General features: G+C 33.9%; 1 protein-coding gene across 1 annotated transcript in view; it reads right to left on the reverse strand.

The window, feature by feature from the left end:
* LOC140059822 (uncharacterized) overlaps positions 1-20,455 on the reverse strand; it is a 40,766-nt gene extending 20,311 nt beyond the window's left edge. The window contains exons 1-12 of the mRNA XM_072105755.1: positions 20,204-20,455; positions 18,953-19,024; positions 18,137-18,196; positions 16,131-16,199; positions 15,345-15,416; positions 11,485-11,556; positions 10,817-10,891; positions 9,944-10,009; positions 6,359-6,427; positions 2,084-2,155; positions 1,582-1,644; positions 146-280 (exon numbers count right to left, since the gene is read on the reverse strand). Of these exons, the coding sequence (XP_071961856.1) occupies positions 146-280; positions 1,582-1,644; positions 2,084-2,155; positions 6,359-6,427; positions 9,944-10,009; positions 10,817-10,891; positions 11,485-11,556; positions 15,345-15,416; positions 16,131-16,199; positions 18,137-18,196; positions 18,953-19,024; positions 20,204-20,391 (1,013 nt within the window). The 5' untranslated portion in view covers positions 20,392-20,455. The remainder of the gene's footprint in view (positions 1-145; positions 281-1,581; positions 1,645-2,083; positions 2,156-6,358; positions 6,428-9,943; positions 10,010-10,816; positions 10,892-11,484; positions 11,557-15,344; positions 15,417-16,130; positions 16,200-18,136; positions 18,197-18,952; positions 19,025-20,203) is intronic.
* Positions 20,456-20,747: the final 292 nt, after the last annotated feature.

A 20,747-nucleotide genomic window follows, 5' to 3' on the forward strand; every position in this document is an offset into this window, starting at 1 on the left:
TCTAGTATTATATATGATATTATGTGTTTCCTCATTTAAATAAATATATGACAATTTCCATCCAACTTGGTGTTATTGTATTTTTCCGTCTGGCCTCTTGCGGCATAAAGGTATATTTTCGTAGTTACTTTTAATATATACTCACAGCGTTTGAAGAGATGACATATTTGCAAAGATTTTTGTTGAGATACTTTGAATATTATTTTTGCTGAGAAGCAAATTTTTAACTGCAGGTATTTTACGGTCTTCTAATGAGGTTAGACTGTTCCAACTTACATCCCTGAAATACAATATAGTTATATTATAATTATATTATATTTCAGTGAGCAATACTTAGATAATAACATTAGGCCTACAATTACGCCTTGGTTAGACATTGATTTGTCATGTATACAATTACTTTTCAATAACATATAAATACATACTACACTTCAAGAAAGATATTACATTACTTGTTATTACATTGTTTTTCTATATGGCTTAAAGGCCGGTGCACACTAAATAATTACACGCAAAGTGACAAGCGTCAAATCGAAGCGAGTCGCGTGAAGCTTGAACAAGTTAGACCATCGCGAACAAAGTGTCTCGATCCGAGTATATTTCCCATGATTGGAAGCGAAGCGTCACGCGTCATTTTCGACAATTCCGGTTTGATCTGGGCGTAGAGAGAGGCCTAGGCTGGTAGGCCTAGGCCTAGAGGCATAATAAGCTAGGTAGGCCTAGCTTTTGTATTTGCAAATCTATCTCCAATATACTTGTATTTTTTAATACACACATCCACTGAAAATGCATTTTCGTTGATTTGGGGATTTTTATATTCATGTGCACCTTTTGTCATAAAAAGACGAGAATAGGCCTACTCGTGAATTATGGCCACAAAATTGACGTCGCTGACACTACATCCATGTTGAACAAATTATTTTCATCTTCATCTGACAGATGACATCACACATAGCCCTACGATCCTTGTGATTTGATTGATCAAATTGAAGCGAACAGTGCAAGCGAAAACGAAAAAGTTCCCATGGAGAAACTCTAGCGAATTCACGGGAGGAGCCCTACTAGTTCCGAATTCAACGCGTTGAAGTTTGATTTGATGTTCACACTGAAATCGTCTGTCGCGGCAAAAGTACGGTTCGATTTGACGCTTGACGCGTGTCGCTTCGCATATAATTTGTTTAGTGTGTAGGCCTATCGGCCTTTAATATTTATAGTTTGAGGATAATTAAACGAAGGCTTCTAATCAATGTTTTTAAACAATTAAAATTTACTAATAAGTTAAATAATGTTTCTCGGTAATATTATTTTAGCATAAAAGACAACTATTTAGTTATTATATAGGCTTGTATATCACTAATTGTCTATTTGATACTATTTCCATTGGGCTAGCATGTAGTAGTCAATACAAATACCCTTTAACAAACTCTCATTCCATTCATGGATTCATAACAAAGTAGACTAACATGATTGATATTATCAATAATAAAGAATATAATTCTTTTAATTTATCAATATCATTTCGATAATGTTTATTAGTGAATGATGTAGGCCTAGATACAAAACAAAAAATAAAACACTCACAGAGTACCATATATGTTTCCACGAAATATTGGAATTTCCGTAAGTCTATTATAAGCAAGATGTCTAAATAAGAATAAATAAAACATGCCATAACTATAATCATCTACGATTAAAGCAATTGCAAATTAAAGATATTATGTTATAGTGAGCATGTTAATTGTAGGCCTAATTAGCAAACAAACTGTTCTTCTTGTAAAATAACATATTATTTAAGGTGAAGAAGACCCGTGTTACACAATAATGTTTAAAATCGAAAGTTCGAAATCTGAAAATAACAATAGTGTAAGGTATAAATACTGACAACAATGTCTAGGCTGACTAGGCAAAGCTGCAGTTCATGTCACATGATTTATAAATAAAAGCTAGTTAGGCCCATGACAAACTGCCGTACATGGTAAGTTATTTAAGCTATATTCACTATCATTTATTTACAAAACAACGAAGTGGCATTGATTAATATGTAGAAGGATCCTCTTTTTTTTTTTAACTGAAAATTACTTACAGAATATAAATACTATCCAATGCGACGAAGGCGTCTTTGTGTATAAAGCTAATATTGTTGTCTGCAAGTTTGCTGAAAACAACAAAACAGACGTACAATATTCTATATATATGTAACTACTTTTACGCTTAAAAGCATTGCTTTATGCAAACGCGACTCTATAGTTCACTATGTCGGTCGGTCGGTAGGTCCGTCGGTTGGTCTGTCGGCAGGTCGGTCGGTCGGTAAACACTAACTCAAATTTGCGCACGTGACTGGGCCAGCCATATATATGACCTTATTTCTCATAGCGTCTGATCATCACGGTTGTGTTTTATTGAGGTTCAGTAATATCTTGTGGTTAGAGATCAGATAACAATTATGACGTAGAGGCTGTCTTTCGCTTAAAATATGTAATAATAATTATAATATTAATCTAGTTTAATCATTCAATTACGTAGTAGTTTTGCACATAAATGTCATAAACAGGGAAGTATTTAAATAACCCAAAATATAAAATAAAATGTTGACAAAAATCAAATATTCATTCTTCATACATTACTGAAAAAAAACATGGTTCTTTTTTACAGAGGAACGTAACCAAATTGTGCATTTTGCCATTTCAAGAACCATTAAACTTTCCACAATTTATTTTTCTATAAGCCAGCACCAGATGCCCACCAGATAGACATATGCAAGGTAATGAAATCCTGACAATAATATAATTGAATGCCATAAAGAAATAACATTTATGCAATTGTAATCCAGCAACATGGCCATTCTCCATAATCTTAATAGCAGGGTAACTTAGCACTTTTTTTGTGCACTTTGTGACAAAAGCACCACATTTGGCACAAACCTTCTTTAGGGTATATCTAACAATCCTAGAAGGGGTGCCCAAAAATCGGAACAATTTAACGGTGTCATTTGGACCACGCCCTCTTTTAGTATTATACGTAATTAGGTGAAAACTTAAATCTTCGTATATACATACCAAGTTTGGTATCAAATTAAAACTCATGACATGTACATTGCAATACACACATAACAAATATATGATTTCTCTTCAGACGGAATATATAGGTCAAATAATGTAATTTTCTGTCATATTGAAGGGTATTTCAATCAAAACGTGCCAATATTGTGCTATGTTATGAACATTGTAGTTATAAGAACAACAACATTCATTTTAGTAATAGTACTAATATATATTTATCCTGTACCAGTTACTTTCCTTTAACATAATATTAGGAACCACTGGAAAAAAGTATATAAAACATATACTGTATCAAACTTGGCTCAATAACCACTGGACTATTAGTAAACCGACAAAAGACCATTTGACTGACAATTATAGCGTTAGCATCCATAACAATACATGGAGGTGATTATCAACTTTACTTTTATGAAATTATTTATCTGGAAACAAACACTTATAATGGTACAGAGTTGCTAGATGACGAACAAGTTCCATGGCATGGGTAACAAGACCAGTGCACTGTTGAACGGCACTTGCAGTTCCCTTAGCAAAAAGGCAAATTTTTGCAGTCACACTTTAGCAATTCCCTACATGCCTGCTTCAGGTAGTATTGTCCAGACTGGTGTCCATGTACTGCCGGTTTTAGTCCAACCAAAGTCTTCTGGTGATGGAGCATTCTGCTGTGGCTCTGGACTGGTGGTCCAAATGCTTGCTTGGTATATGGATCGGTTGGAATGCTGTAAAAGTGCATCCTACAATAAACAATTTAAAGATTGGTGTTACCTTTTAATGAAAGAAAAACATGAACCTGATAATAAATTATTAAACGACAATTGACAATTATATGGAAGCTCCCGTTACCTGTGTAGGAGGAATGTTGTCCATTGTCCTTTCTTGAAAAAAGATCTTGTCTTAGCTTAGTAACACTTCTTAAAGTACTTGTCTTGTCTTGTCGTATAGATGACATGTAAACTCTTCTAGCAACTGGAATTGAGATGAGTTGACTCCTAGAAAGGGTGATGTGCCATGAAAAGAAAGGCTTCTGTGACTGCTGGAAATGAGTTCCACGTCTCCCATGCGGAGTGTTTTGCTTTTCCGAAGAACTGGGATGTAGTATCGGACCCAGTAAATGCATGAAAAACTGACAGCCCTCTCCTGGGTTATGGCAGATGGTATATATATTAAAATAATTGGAAGTGCTTACACCCATGTCAAATGCGACCCATATACACGTACCAGGATAACAGGCTATTAGATTGCAGAAAATACCAACCAGGATAACAATGACATCAGTATCAACTGTACGCACCAAAATAACCATGCTACCATGTGAATGCACATCCTGGAGTCGGCCTCTTCATGGTCGCAGATTGACATAGGTTGAGTAGATGTCAACATACAATAGACTCGCATACAGGACATATATCAAGAATTACTTACTAATTTAATATGCCTTTTTAATTAATTATTGGTATGAAACTGTATAAGTAAATTAATCGTTTGGTTACAAACAAAATAAATTAGTATGTATCATAATAAAACTTACCTGATGTAATGTAAACTTCTTTGCAGTCAGAGTAATCATGGGTAGACAGACACCTTTGTAATTAAAAAGTTAAATAACTCCTCTTAATTTACTGGATCTTTCAGAAAGTCTGGAAAATTCCCTGGAATCTTTGTTTGTCCCCCAACTTTCCTCCTGACCCCTTTTCCTCTTTTTCTCCTGTAGACTGCTTAAGACTATCTGTTCTGTAAGTGTCCCGCACTATATCAATTCTGTTACTATTCTGCAGCTGCTGTCTGGTCCACGGTAGAAGACCTGTCATACAAATGATACAAGAATAACGATCCGCATATAGAAGTGACCAATTATGTGGTGGTTAAACAATAGATACAATCCTGAATGCAAAGAAATGTACTCACCTTATCACCGTAGTCATCAAATGTAAATGCATGGTTGCTGGAAAGAGCATGGACAATAGCAGCTCCGTCAAACACCTTTACGTCAAAATATGTAGGAGGTTCAGGCTGGCCTTCAGTCTCCAAATGCTGTAGCAACTCAGACTTCTTAGTTGGTAGTCGAAGCTTTCCATTTACAGCCAAAGAGGGTGGCCATCATGGCTGGTTTTCATGCATGAAGAAGTCTTCCAAATCTCCATCACGAGATTGACTTGCATGATACAGTCGACTGAATAGGCTGGAGTCACTTTTTAAACTCTTAACTTGTTGCTTTGTTTTGGACACTGATTTTGACCATGGTGTGTTTAACAACGGCAGCTTATTCTGTTTGATGGCTTGTTGAATTGTAACACTTCTGTCGAGAATAACTTCCTTGAAATATGTTTGGTACTGGGTAGTACCTACATCCTGAATTGTACGAACTGTCACTACTGCACTTTCATTGGCACAATCTCAAGCATCCAAGACAAGAAGTTCTGAACAATTATCGAGGAATGGGTTGCCTGCATTGCTCAGGGAACTGCAAGTGCCGTTCAGCAGGTCTTTCTTGCACAGGTCTTTGTTGCCCATGCCGTGGAACTTGTTCGTCATCTAGCAACTCTGTACCATTATAAGTGTTTGTTTCCAGATAAATAATTTCATAAAAGTAAAGTTGATAATCACCTCCATGTATTGTTATGGATGCTAACGCCATAATTGTCAGTCAAATGGTCTTTTGTCTGTTTACTTTAGTCCAGTATTATTGAGCCAAGTTTGATACAGTACAGTATATGTTTTATATACTTTTTTCAGTGGTTCCTAATATTGTGTTAAAGGAAAGTAACTGATACTGATACAGGATAAATATATATTAGTAGTTCTATTACAAAAATGAATGTTGTTGTTCTTATAACTACAATGTTCATAACATAGCCCAATATTGGCGCGTTTTGATTGAAATCCCCTTCAATATGACAGAAAATTACATTATTTGACCTATATATTCCGTCTGAAGAGAAATCATATATTTTTTATGTGTGTATTGCAATGTACATGTCATGAGCTTTAATTTGATACCAAACTTGGTATGTATATACGAAGATTTAAGTTTTCACCTAATTACGTAATACTAAAAAAAGGGCGTGGTCCAAATGACGTCGTTAAATTGTTCCGATTTTTGGGCACCCCTTCTAAGATTGTTAGATATACCCTAAAGAAGGTTTGTGCATAATTTGGTGCTTTTTTCACAAAATGCACAATCTTCATAAAAACTGGAAGTTAGCTATAAGAAGAATTTAAGGTTATTTGGTAAAAAAAATAGGCCGTTGGTGGTATGCCCATCTATGGGAATGTTCGCTTCTTTTGTACATAATACTTACAGCAGCCATATGTCGCCGCCTTGAAATGCTTTTGATGGGATACTTCGTAGTTTGTTATTAGCAAGATATCTATGGTATGGTATTGAGAAAATAACAGATTAGTCTTAAATATGACCCGAAGTTACTTTATAGATGCAACCTTCAATCACCACAAAAAAAACTGGATAATACCAATGAGCACCATATTACAAAAATTATAGATATCATCGAGTTAAATTAAAAAGATTTTGACATCTATATATAAATTTACGTAAGGGCAAAATTCGGTAAATCGCGCCTTACTTCTAGAATTTTTACTCGATGGTATATAAAGTTGGTTCGTACTTTCGGTACTGATTTTAACCACCTGATGTAACCCTGTTTACTAATTAAATTAAGTTAGATAATTAGTTATTGACGATTAAAACGAATTTAGGTTCAACGATTTGCCCCAAATAGGGGTGTTTTCCGATCATGGTATACACTGTCTAATGGATGTCCATCTTAAAAAACACCCGCCACAAAAATGCGAGGAGGCTTCGCATTTTCCTATCTCCTCCTACGATAATTGTTTTTAATAGCTGAAAACCGGTTGAACAGTTCGAGTACAGCATCATAATGTTGAAGACAGGCCGATTTTCTTTAAAAAATACTATTTTGATACATTTAATATACGTTTTTACAAATGTATTGATTTGTGATGAATGGAACATTCCAAATTATTTGGTTTAACCATACAGGTATAGATTTAGATTTATGGGCCCCCTTGGAGAATAAACATAAATAGTATTGCAATGCTGTACAATACTGTTAAGGTATTAACCACTTTTGATCACAATTTGAATCGCAAATTTCTTACTGTGAGTGTTGGTACTGTTAGATGTAATATAAAAATATATACAAATAAACTTTATTAATGTGAGTGTGGGTAGGCCCTACTGTTAGATTATAAACATATAATATACAAATAAACATTCCAAATTATTTGGTTTAACCATAGAGGTATAGATTTAGATTTATGGGCCCCCTTGGAGAATAAACATAAATAGTATTGCAATGCTGTACAATACTGTTAAGGTATTAACCACTTTTGATCGCAATTTGAATCGCAAATTTCTTACTGTGAGTGTTGGTACTGTTAGATGTAATATAAAAATATATACAAATAAACTTTATTACTGTGAGTGTGGGTAGGCTCTACTGTTAGATTATAAACATATAATATACAAATAAATAAACGTTATTACTGACAGTTGCTTCTCAACGTTTGTATTAATTAATAATTTAAAAATATATAAACGTCGTAGTGGTGTATCGTTACATGTACTTTACTATTTCAATCGACTATGACAGTGAGAGTTTTAACAAAGTACCGTATTAAATCGTAAATGTTTTACTGTATTTAGTGGTATATTATTTATAGGCCTATAAAACATTAAAAACAATATTTCGTTACTGAGTGGATAAGAATATATTTTAAAATGTTTCCTCTTTGTACCTATCTTCTTCCCCCATCCCTCAACCCTTAATGTTACATACAAAACACAAATTGGGTTTGTTTAAATGAGTCCAAATAAAAAAATTTGACTCATTTTGTTTCTCTCTCGGAAGTAATTCCCAGGGTGCTAATTTTGGTTGACTACATAAATCATTGTGTATATTTATTCGTTTCTGTAAACGACAATGTATTATAGTCCTGCGGTACGTACATTTGAAATCTCCATTTTTTTCTCGCTGGAAATACTGTGTATTCGAGAACCATCTGTGGGCACGACCTAGATGGTACGCGAGCGAAGCGAGCGTGCCATCTAGTTATAATAATTTAACATCTATCCGGGGGTTGTTTTATAGCATGTTTAAATATGACCCGAAGTTACTTTAGAGATGCAACCTTCAATCACCACAAAAAACTGGATAATACCAATGAGCACCATATTACAAAAATTATAGATATCATCGAGTTAAATTAAAAAGATATTGACATTATAATAATTTAACATCTATCCGGAGGTTGTTTTATAGCATTTTTAATGAATTGTTTTCAATTATATTAATTATGATATAAAAATAAATTAAACATTTGCTTATAATTTAGTAATGTAGTATATAAAAGCCCATATTAAAATTAATTTAAACAAAACATGTGAATTGATAGTTGATTTTAGGACAAAAAATTGGTCGGTTCATGAGCCCCTAAATATAGGAAATGAGTTAATTAAAGTTGTCCCAGCGTATAAATATCTAAGAACTATAATAGACAAAAAGCTGGACTGGTTTAATAACATTAAAAAACTCCATAAAAAGGGACAACAACGGCTATATCTGTTAAGAAAACTTAGGAAATGTAATGTTAGTAAACAAATTCTTATACTGTTCTACCAGTCAACCATATATCTTTTTGTAGAATTATCTGGGAGGCTTGTTTATATGAAAAAGATAAGGAACTATTAAATAAAATTACCAGAAGGGCTGGGCGGGTTATTGGAGTTGATGTATCTGTTCTTAGTTTCAACTACGATGCAGGTGTTCTCTCCTTGGTAAAACGTATACTCTCCCAAACAGACCACCCGCTCCATAAGGAATACATTTTTCTTCCATCAAATATTCGTATCCGTCTGCCTCGAGCCGTACTAAACGCTACAATAAATCATTTGTCCCACAGTCTATTGTCACCTATAACAAACTTGTCCAGCGCTAACTCATGGAGAGAACACCTGGATCGTAGACTTTTTGATATTTTATTAGTGATTTTCTATATTGACTGTTTTCTGCATGTACGTATATTGTTATTATCTCTGCAGTGTATATAAGAGGAATTTCTAATGTATTTTTATATTGGACCAAATAAAGAATATATATATATAATATATTTTACCATTTTTTATATTTTGTGGCCAGTAAAAATCATACCGTAATTTATATAATATAGATCTGTGCCTTAAAAATATATATATATATATGTCACATACATTTACAGATTTAGTAAATCACGTGTAAATTCTAGAATTTTACTCAATAGTAAGCTGGTGGTAAATACTTTCGGTAAAGTTTTTTTCACATAATGAAAAAATACTACATGAATGAACATTAGTTACTGATGATTAAAACGAATTTATTTTGTTCTTTTGGCACAAATATTTGTCGATACTGAAATATATCCACACACAACAATGCAACGATGCTTCGTTGCGAGCTATCTCCGTTTACCATTAGAATTCGCTGGAATTCGGCACCGCAACCGCAATAACACTGTAATGGTAACTGGCAAACAAAGTTTTATATTTTTAAAATGTAATTTTACTATGTGGAATATACATTGTTCAATTGATTAATGACAGTGAATTGATAAAAGTCCTCTTCCATCCATTTATCCGTTACGCTATTCGTCTTGGGTAGACATTGCGTATGCTAATCGTTTCCATGATAATAATTTAAAATAAATAAGTGCATCAACCTAGCAACGTGACCGATAAATACAAATAGCCAATAAATAGAAAAAGGTAAGTAGTACAAGGCTATGTATCTTTGTTACGGAATAAGAGCTAGACTTTCGATCGCCCTCTAGTGAGATTGTATAAACAGAAAACAGTTATATTTATTACTCACATGCTACTTCCTGTTGAGAGTTTGTAAGTTCCAGTAGATAGTTCTACGACAGATGGTGAAACATAGCTAAAAAGAATAAAACACAAATCACATCATTAATATTTATTCTAAATTTAAATTGGCCATATCAAAGTAATATTAAAGTTATTCACTTTAAGTAAAAAATTCGAGGCAAAAACAACAAGTTTACGTAATTAAAAGGTAAATTAATTTGGTTACATTTCGCCTGGAAAATCTTTACGAGCGAAAGTAAACAAAGATTTCAAACCACGAGTATACATTATGCATGATGCTAATTAGGATTGTTTACAACTCATCGCGGTTGAGAAGAAGTTTTCACACAGATCGCGAGGAAGTTTTATGATTATGCATACAGAGTAGCCAAACAAGCGCGTTGCATTATGAGATATGTTTTGATCGAAAACTTTGACTGGAAGTCAAAGTTATTTTTTGAACCAAAAAACGTCCGTATTTTGGTTAAATTATTTTTTTTTTCAACTCATTTTTGGTGAAAGTTAATAACTATTATGATACTTCAAAATGACGCACTTTTTTTCGAAATACTGTATTCAAAAATTTTACTTTTTTTTATTATTCAAAGGGACAATACATCTTTAATAATAAAGTATTGTGTGTATAGTTTGGTTCCGCCGAACAACGCCGATATACTGTACTAGATGGTACGCGAGCGAACTTCATTGGTAGTAAAGAGAATACAAATGACGTTTAACTATATTATCACAAGTTAATTAAGTTTGTTAGTCTGTAATACTATTCTGCGACTTGTTTACACTTGTGGGTTCACAGAATATAATTTATCATAATAATCTTAAGGATATTGTTTAACAACGGCACACTTCCTTTTAGGCCTACATTTCAACAGATCCACCATTTGTAAATGCAAACGCATTTTCACCAAGCATTTGAAGTTTCGTGTTATCAATTCGCCTGAAAAAAAAAAAGATGTACTAGTTCGTAGTTCCTTATTAAATTCAATTAAAAGGCAGTCACCATATTTTTTAGATATTTTAATACTTAATAACTGTCTAATTGTCTTGACCTCTTCTATTTCTTCTGGTCAAAGTTCAATTTAAGCATTTACGTCCTCTATGGTGAATAAGTAACTAGCTTTACAAAGACAAAGCACACACGACCTACCTAATGTTTCAAAATATGTTGGTATGGATCGATGAACCTTGACCTACTCTACCTTATAACAGTTGACCTACTTCTTTATTTCAAAATTATAAAAGTTTAAAATTAGATTGCGCAACTTTTACCATATTATGTTTCATATCTTTGACTTTATTATTCCATATTTTGTCCCATACCATAGTCTTATTTAAAAACTCTGTTTCACATTTTACTTGGGAGACTGGCACTGTCGTGACCTTTGACTTAGGCCTACTCTAGTATTTGCTATCCTATTTCCGCATACTTGTTTGCTACGCCCTCTACGCCGAATAAGTAGCTAGCTTTTACGAACGTTATAACACTTTATCTACTTAAGTGTAATGTTGTAACAAAAATTAAAAACTTACAAAGCTGATAATTTGCTGTTGTTTGCAAATGTAAAAGGTTCAATGATATTTATATCATTAGATGACAGGTATCTGAAAAAAAAAATCATCATTAGTTTTTAGAATAAATATCTCAAATTATAAAAGTTGTTAAATAAGAGTGTGGTAGTCGTGGTAGTGACAGGTGGTACCATAGCAGCAGCAGCGGCGGCAGCAGGAGCAGCAGCAGAAACAGTACAACAAAGTGACTAGAACGATCATCAACGTGTATTTTCAGTAACTAAACATGCAGTACATTATTTATTTTATTCATTCGTGTTGTAAAGAAAAATCACTTAAGCCCCTTTCTCACAGAGTTGTGTGCCAGGAATATTGCGGGAATATACCATTACCATGCCGGTATGGTTTTCTGTGAGAACGGGTCGTCTTGGCATCATGCCGGCACCATGCCGGCATCGACATGACCTGCTTTAGACCTAGTAATATTCTAGGGATATTCCCCGCAATGCCAGACGGGCATTCTGTGAGAACGTATCACCGTTATATTCCGGGGTTCCCCGTCGAGGCTTTGACACCTTGCGCAGTGAAGTGTATCACTTTGGCGCCTATTCAATTCAATTAACAATAATAATGTCGAACTGGAGGGATAATGAGATAAGAGAGCTGCTTAAAATAAGGGGACCAGAAGAAATTTGTAGCATAATCTATATAGGCCGCTAGGCTAGGCCATTAGCTCTTTGTTTGTTGGTGCCTGACCTTTCGTCGCCTTGTAAATTGTAGGCCTACAGCCTTCTAAGGTGTTTTACAGATTGCCGATGACGGCAAATTAATTGCTATACCGGAATAATATACGCACAATATACTGTACATAGCATGTATTGCATAAATATGCTATAAAGGAAGATAATAATCTGTAACTTAACATTCGCCGCCATATCATCGCTAGACAAAAATAATAACAATAAAGGACGCCCTCAATAATTATTTTGTCAGAGACTTTTTATTGGCCGAATATGCCCGATTCCTTTCTCACAGAAAGCCGGTATATACCGGTTATATTTCCGGCACGATAGTCCGATGAGAATGGGTATATGCCGGTAACGATACCGGCACGACGCCAGCACTGTACCGGTATATTGCAGGCACATCTGTGAGAAAGGGGCTTTAGAGACGCTATAAAATAACAGCTGATGATCATCTATATCAAATCAAATATTCTTTTTCATCATCATCGTTATCATCAAAATATAAAGAAAGATCAAATAAAGTAAAACATGTCTATGAAGAGAAACAAGGCCAACAGCCATTAAGTCGCGTGCTACAATGCATAGTGATACCGGACCGACAGACAGACCGACAGACCGACAGACAGACAGACAGACAGAGAGACCGACCGACCGACATAGTGAACTATACTGACCGAAATTACTGAAGATGTTTAAAAATGTTGAAATGTTTAAAAACATTTTTTTTTTTTTAATTTACACGTGCGTAGCCTGTCACTTTCGACGTGCTCGTATAACGTAATTTCGAGTTGAAAAGTAAGTCAAGAAAACAGAAATCGGGCAAAAAGAGTGCGCAATAACATTTAACGCGCAGTGCGCGCGCAAAAATATGCGCACTCATGGCAATTTTGTAAACGCTTAAAATTGCCTGAAATGTACTCTTATTTCATCGAAAATAAATTTTGAAAATGTTAAGCGCGCGTACGCATGCGTTACATGCGCTACGCACGTAATTGTATTGCCATATGATGATTTATGCCCTGAAATTTATGAGTACCAAATTTTATTTAATTGTGATTCATGGTTGTGAAGATATGATTACAAACGTGATTTCGTTAAATCGTGCGTAGACGTGACCGCGTAATTTTTTATTGCGCACCGTGAAAACATAACCACATTGATTCCTGGCCATAAGGAATATACTGTGAAAAATTGACCTAGCTAGATTAAACTGATATCAAGATAAGGTCAGAAAGCGATAAAACGCATAGTGATACTGGACCGACAGACAGACAGACAGACCGACAGACAGACCGACAGACAGACCGACAGACAGACCGACAGACAGACCGACCGACCAACATAGTGAACTATAGAGTCGCTTCCACGCGACTAAAAACGGAAACACATCAAAATTCTAAATGATCTTGATACCCCAATAACAAGAAATTATTTAAGCTGTTGCCGATTACGGTTATAGAAACTGCGCTTAATTATTATATAACTTAAATTTGTATTTAGAAATTAATAATACTTAGTAATCAAATGTCGGATTTAAATTCTCCCATAAATTTGCTAGTGTAATGCTAATAAATTATAAAACAAGCAATAATATAAATGATTTTGTCATCGTTAAGTTTTGTCACTAAAATGATCGACTATTAACTGCTTTTGTTGAATATGTTTCTGAAACATGGCTAAAACTATAAAGACATTTTACTATATTCAGTCGGTGAAACAACAATGTCTTTTCAGGTTTAAGTGTATCATGCAGGAATTGCATGAACCTTTCCATTCTTTGACTATAATGGTATAAAAGTTGCTCGGATACGTGCATTACCAAAACCGTATAATCATCAAATAAACACATGTTTCGTCATCAAGGGTGATTTCAACCGAATGAAAAATAAAGCGTTATCCTCTAATATACAGATATTGACTGTTTAGAGGTTAAATATAAGATTTGACATCCCCGAGGGAATGATATTATGTTCGAGGGAATATATATTTCCCGAAGCGCCAGCTGAGGGAAATATATATTCCCCGAGAACTTAATATCATTCCCGAGGGGATGTCAAATCTTATATTTAACCGATATAAAAGGCAATATCTGTTATATTATATAGCCAAGAACAAGTCTGCTGGGTTGGGTGAAGCTAGGCTAGCTAGGCTAGGCCTCCTTTCTTATAGTATTTGTATTGTATTTAAAACAAGCCTGCCTAGACACCTTACCTTGCGAAGAATAATATACAGATAATTACTAATTAATGATTCCTTGGCAATAAAATATTCACTTAGGCCTAGGTCGTTTAAATTAACAGAAGAATTTTCATCAATAAGCCTATTAATAATAATATTATAATCAGGTAGGCCGAATAAACAATTCGTCGTCTTCCTTCTCGATCTTCGAGGAGCCGAATCACCGGATGTTCAGCGCGTACTAGTTACTAGGTTACTACCGTGAGTTTTGACCAATCATAAACGGTGTTTCATCACATTTAGGGTGGACTTATAACAAATGAGGGCGCTATGTATGCATAGCTTAAATAGTTTAGAAGATTAATTTCTTCAAGCAAATTCCGTGGCCCAGCGGATGAAACGTTGTCTTGCGATGGAGTGCCAATTCCACCCGAGTTCAAGATCGAGTAGATGACTTTTGTTTATTTATCGGCAAACTCGAGTGTTGCACACGAAAATTACACAGTCAATATCATCGTACTCGAGAATTTACATGATTAATGACAGGGGACACGATTATTACGCGAAAATTACACAGTCAATATCATCGTTCTCGAGGATATATACGATTTACGATCCTCGCAGCGGTAGTCATGTGATGCAGTTTCAACCAATCACGTTCGCGTATTTACATAGGCTATGTAATATAAGCAAATAATTACTGTTTTGTAATAACTGTATATATAATTATATTATAACAATGTAATTGGTGGTTTCATTTAGGAACAAATAAACAGAACAATACGCAATGACCAATTTGGATGCACTAAGATGTATACACTGCTGATGCATTTGTATCTCTTACATGCAGCAGCAGCAATGGCAGCAAAAAACAACAGAAGAAACAGAAGTTGCAGCATCGGCAACAGAAGCATCGGCATCAGCAGAAAAAGTTTTGAAGGTAACAATTGAACTTACAAGTTAGTTATCACGGTGGATCCTTGAAATGTGGTATTTCTCAGTATAGTTATTTTGTTGTTCTTCAGGCTTCTATTATGAAAACAAAAATTATGCCACTACTTAGGATACTTTATTAAATGCGATTGTATAATAGTAACTTCGTTTTATCATTTTCTATGCTTTATTCATTGACTGTGAAATCTTCAGAAATACGTTTTATTGTTGTTATTGTTCTAAACCGCAGTGCCGTCCAGTTGTAATATTGTTAATAGTGAGACTTTTCCATCGGGACGGTAAACGAAAAGAGACGGTAATTTAATTTATAGAGTCTGGTGCTAAATGCCTTCGAAACAAAAGCAACAACGGTTAGCCACCTCTAGGCTTAGGCCCCTGATCCGTATGCATGCAAGCTCGGTTGAGCAGGTTCTGCGTTAGTCAGGCTAGGTATTCAACACATAATCAAAAACCGAGTTTAAAAAAAAATAAATCTAGAAGTATCAAAATGAATTTACATCCTACACATACTATATATACACATATGATGTTTTTGTTATGAAAATAAACAACTTGTGCCTATCATGTATACATTTGCTTTGCTTATGGTTTAACAGTTTCAGAAAGACATCAACTGTGCTGCTTCGTCTGGTTGAATTGTAAGACCGATCTTTAGATCGGCTAAATAATGAACGGAATGTATGCCACCTACTTTCGTTAATTTACCGTCTCGAAGCAAAAGCTCACTACTAAAAGTTAGTTCTACACAGGTAAAAGAAGTAACATTTTCAAATTATATTGTCAACTTACAAAATACGAAGAAATGGAAGATCATTAAAAACTGTTGATATGTCTGTCAGCAAATTTGTGTCTGCATGTCTGAAATGTTTAGATAAATTAAAATTATTATTTATAACTAAATATAACCAGGAAAGAGTTAAATTAATTTAACTCTTCCCTGATATAACTCAATACATTACATAGTGTGTATCTTTTAATGTATGCGTATCATTGCTATAGAGTTCAGCGTTGCTGACGTCACGACGGTAGATGGCGCTGCGTGGACGGTATGTACAGAGCCATATATATATAGAGTTACGACATTGAATGCAGATCAATTTGTGTCAAACTTGTCTCCGTTAATTCATGTAAAGTATAGGAGCAAGAAAATACTTTAAACATTTTCTTATATTAAAAAAAAATGTAATTGCACATTTTACGGTGAAATATCGATGTGCACAGCGTACAGAAGTACTTGCGGCAAAGAATATTGCGCGCGCGTGCGCTAGTACATTATAAAGTTCGATTGATTGATTTTGGAACGAAACATCCCATAACTACGTCCTATAAATAACAATTATGTAATATTTTCAATTCATAATGCATGCTTTTTGATGACTAAATAAAATAATAAAGCGTCGTGGATGTATTTGTTAATATATTGAATAGGGTATGAACAATATTAAAATAATAAAGGCAAATTATTACAAATGAAATAATGAACGAGTCTCTGAAAGTTAGTATTAAAAACACACGGAGAGCATATACTGTATAAAAAGAGGGGTGAATTTGTATTGGTTCATGCTTTGATGTATCCTGACTTGCATGTAGGCCCTAGCATATATTATTTTGTTATTATAGACACAATATATATATGTTACCAAATTAATACCATTAATAAAATTAATTACTAAAACAAAAAATACATTCGAATAATTATCGATCTATAGTTTCCCCTATGTTTCATAATTTTTGGGATTTTATTTGTGTTACACGAGCTTGTTGAAAATAAGCACTTTCTTATCAGTGGGGGATAGTTGAAATTACACAGTAAAATCTCTATTCTTTTGTACACAAATTTTGTAAATAGAGAGGCATTTTAAAAAGCTACGAAAAATAAACAGTGTGGTAAAAAATTTTTTCAGATGACTAAGTATAGGTAATATAACTTGAATATTACATTTCTTGAATTTTTATTCAACTTCAAATTTTTATTTTCATGCTATAGCAAAAATTATCCACCGTATATCCACCATCTTTTTTCACCTTCTAGGGAGTCACAAGACATGTTATTACATTAGGTTAACTACCTAACTACTGAAAAAAGGTCTTCCTGGTTTTTATGGAAGAATTTTGCAAAATTTTGTATTTGGCCATATTTAGAGAAATTCATGTTTTTTTCGTCTTGATTTCTGTTACAAATATTTGATTTATATTATATATTATATTTAAAATTCATTCCTGTACCTGAGCTTTAAAACTTAATCATTTTCAATAAAAACAACTAAAATTTCAAAAGATCACTAATTATTTGTAATAATAATAATAATAATAATCTATTTATTCTTCAACTACAGTTTAAGTCTAAAAAAGTCAAGCAAGATACATAATTTGATAGAAATACAGATATCTATAGTTTATCAACATAGTAGCGGTGAACGCATTTTTGGTTGCGCTTGCAACCACGCAGAGCCATCTATCGTTGTGACGTCACACCGCAGAACTCTATTACCTGCTTGCAAATCACACTTAATAATTTGGAATCTGGATGGATTAGAATAAACGTTCACATCCTAAAACAGAGAGTAGGCCTAATAGTAATAGGGAATATTTAACCCGAAGTGTTGCAACAAAATACGAGTATTATTTCAAAAGAAATAGAAAAGAAGGTTTTGCAGGGCTGTGGTGTAACTATTGTATTTTGAATTAATATTGTAAAACGGACATAACGTCAACTAATTTGATATAATATGACAGTGATAATATGATTAAACTAATTAGTAACAGTAAGAATTTAATAAACATAACAGACTTACATATTACCAATTGTCTTCGGCAAGCTTGGTAATTTACTAAGTAAATTGTTATTAACATTTCTGTCAACAATTAAGATATAAATAAACAAAATGTAATGAAGAATCAATGCAATGCAACATATTTATAGCAATACTTTAATTTAGTTACGTCTTGACACCTGACAAAGTTATTTTCACCAATACAATTATGTCGCCTTTTATATCGGTGAAATATAAGATGGTGATTCGCGAACATATAATCCTTCGGGAATGTAAAATCTCAAATTAGCCTAGGCCTATATTAATACTAAATGTTAATATACATTTTATACACTTCTTTAAGTTGCATATGTTGTGTGAAGACCGGCTTACTCCGTATAGATCATACATAGCATGAGTTGTTAGTATAAGGCTAGTCTATAGCCATAGAACAAGACCATATACATGGCTGAAGTTGCGTGCTCAAGTTAGTGTTTACCGACCAACCGACCGACATAGTGAGCCAAAAGGATGTCTTTTCTAATTGTTGTGAAATATGAGATTTTGGTATTATATTTGAAATAAATTTTATAACCTATCCATAACCAAAATCCGGATAAAAAAATTAGTTAATGTATAAGTGAATAACTTTATCATAAGTACAAATTGGCCTATTCAAAATGTGATGACATTCATCTGCATTTTGTTCATGTTTGGAGAACAATACATGTTCAAAGTTTTGCCTTATCATTCTTAAGCCTACTTTCAACAATTTATCGAATGATATTTCATTTTAACCCAAATTAATATTATCATCTGTACTGTAGCTTGCTTGCATTTATGTAAAAGATTACTTACATGGTGCCAAGTTTATGTAGCTTTGACAAAGCATCTTCGTCGATTTCCTTCAGGTTATTATTGTTCATGTAACTATAAGAAAAAATTGTGCTATGGTGAACAACACATTGTAAACATACTAAACAACGTAAGGAATTTGCACGTAAAATGCTAGTTTTTATTCCTTAAACACATCATCTAGCTAGTTAATCTATATTGATCGTTCGTATTGCTAAATTCCAAAATACTGCTTTGTTCTGCATGCACACATTATTAATACTAGAGAGTGAACTCGCTTCGCTCGCTCCCTCTCTAGGACTGTAGACGATGGTTCTCGGGATGATAATGACTCGGTAAAGAGGTTTCAGAAGAACATTCTTGCCTGAACGTTTTCGGTCGGTTACCATTATTGAAATGCTTGATATTCGTAAAACTAAACCTACTCACTGTTTCACAGTGTCGTAGATGATTAATAGCGTTTTACGTATAGTGTTAATTGTTTGGTAGGGCCCTTATAGTGTGGATGTGGGGAGGCGGAGTTAATTTGAGGGAGGTACTTATTTGAGGGATCCGTAAATTTTTTTAGTTTTAATAATATGGTACATTTACAAATAAAATCCTCTAGTAGATATGAAAAGTGGTTGGTAAATTGTAGATAACAGTCCGATGAAATCTACTAAAAATAGTATAATTGTGTTATAAATATAATACAATATAATGTGTATAAATGTGGATGGGCGTTTATTAGATGGTAGTTGGGGGGTGGGGGTGTTGCGGCGTGGTAATTATCAATTGATGTTTTATTGGGGAGGTGTTCCGGTCGTTTATTTAAATAAATACCATTCTACTTGGTATAATCAATACATTATTCCGCGATAGTGAGCCGTTTTGGCCTAAGAATGCAGACGTTTTAGACGGCTTGCAACATGGGCATAAGTATCCCAGGATCCTAACGGGACACAGATAGCGCACAGTATTTATTATTTATTGAAGTCCTGGCAGGTTACTCAAAAACTCGGCTATCGGGGTTTCATTCGATTTCAAACAAAAGCTCTTATTGTTCAAGAATAGCCTATAACATATAACATTTGACTACGTTGGTCTAACCTCCCTCCAAACAGCAGTTCGGAAACTGCAAAGCAGCCTTACGGGTCGCCGGGCCCGAAGAGGATATGTAGGGATAATAACATATAACCGTAGCTTTAACATTACAATGTGAAACTTACAGAATGATTGTGTCTACTGGTCATTGAAATTACAAAAAAAACTTACAGAATTTGTGTGTTTACTGGAATTCCAACCGGCCATTCATTGAGTCCACGGTTTGCACAGTCCACGGTTATTTCTGTACATTCACAAACCGCATTCACATTAGTATCATTACTACATGCAACTTCAACACCAATTGATAAATCCACCCATAAAAACAACAGGCAGCATATCAAGGATGTAGAGTCCATTTTCAACAATAAATGTGACAACCTAACCTATTAAATATTGCGTTTATTTTAGAAACGTCACTGTGATATAAAATCTGGTTTGATATTGAAATAAAATCATGATTGTTTCTTAATTTATACAAATTGTATAAGCATTTCCAACTGAGTTGGTATCAACAAAAAAAGTTCCGGATTCGGATCGTGACATTAGTGTACTTTCACTTTACTTCTTTTCATTATACAGTACCTGTTTTTGTCATAACATACTTATTATGTATATCATTTTTTATTTCCTTGTGGTAGTCAAGTTTTAAATATATCTATCAATTTTATTGCTTACAATCGATGACATCTTGGCCACATCTGCAAAAAAGTCT

The sequence above is a fragment of the Antedon mediterranea genome, chromosome 10, assembly GCF_964355755.1.
Source record: "Antedon mediterranea chromosome 10, ecAntMedi1.1, whole genome shotgun sequence".
NCBI classification, from domain to species: Eukaryota; Metazoa; Echinodermata; class Crinoidea; order Comatulida; family Antedonidae; genus Antedon; species Antedon mediterranea.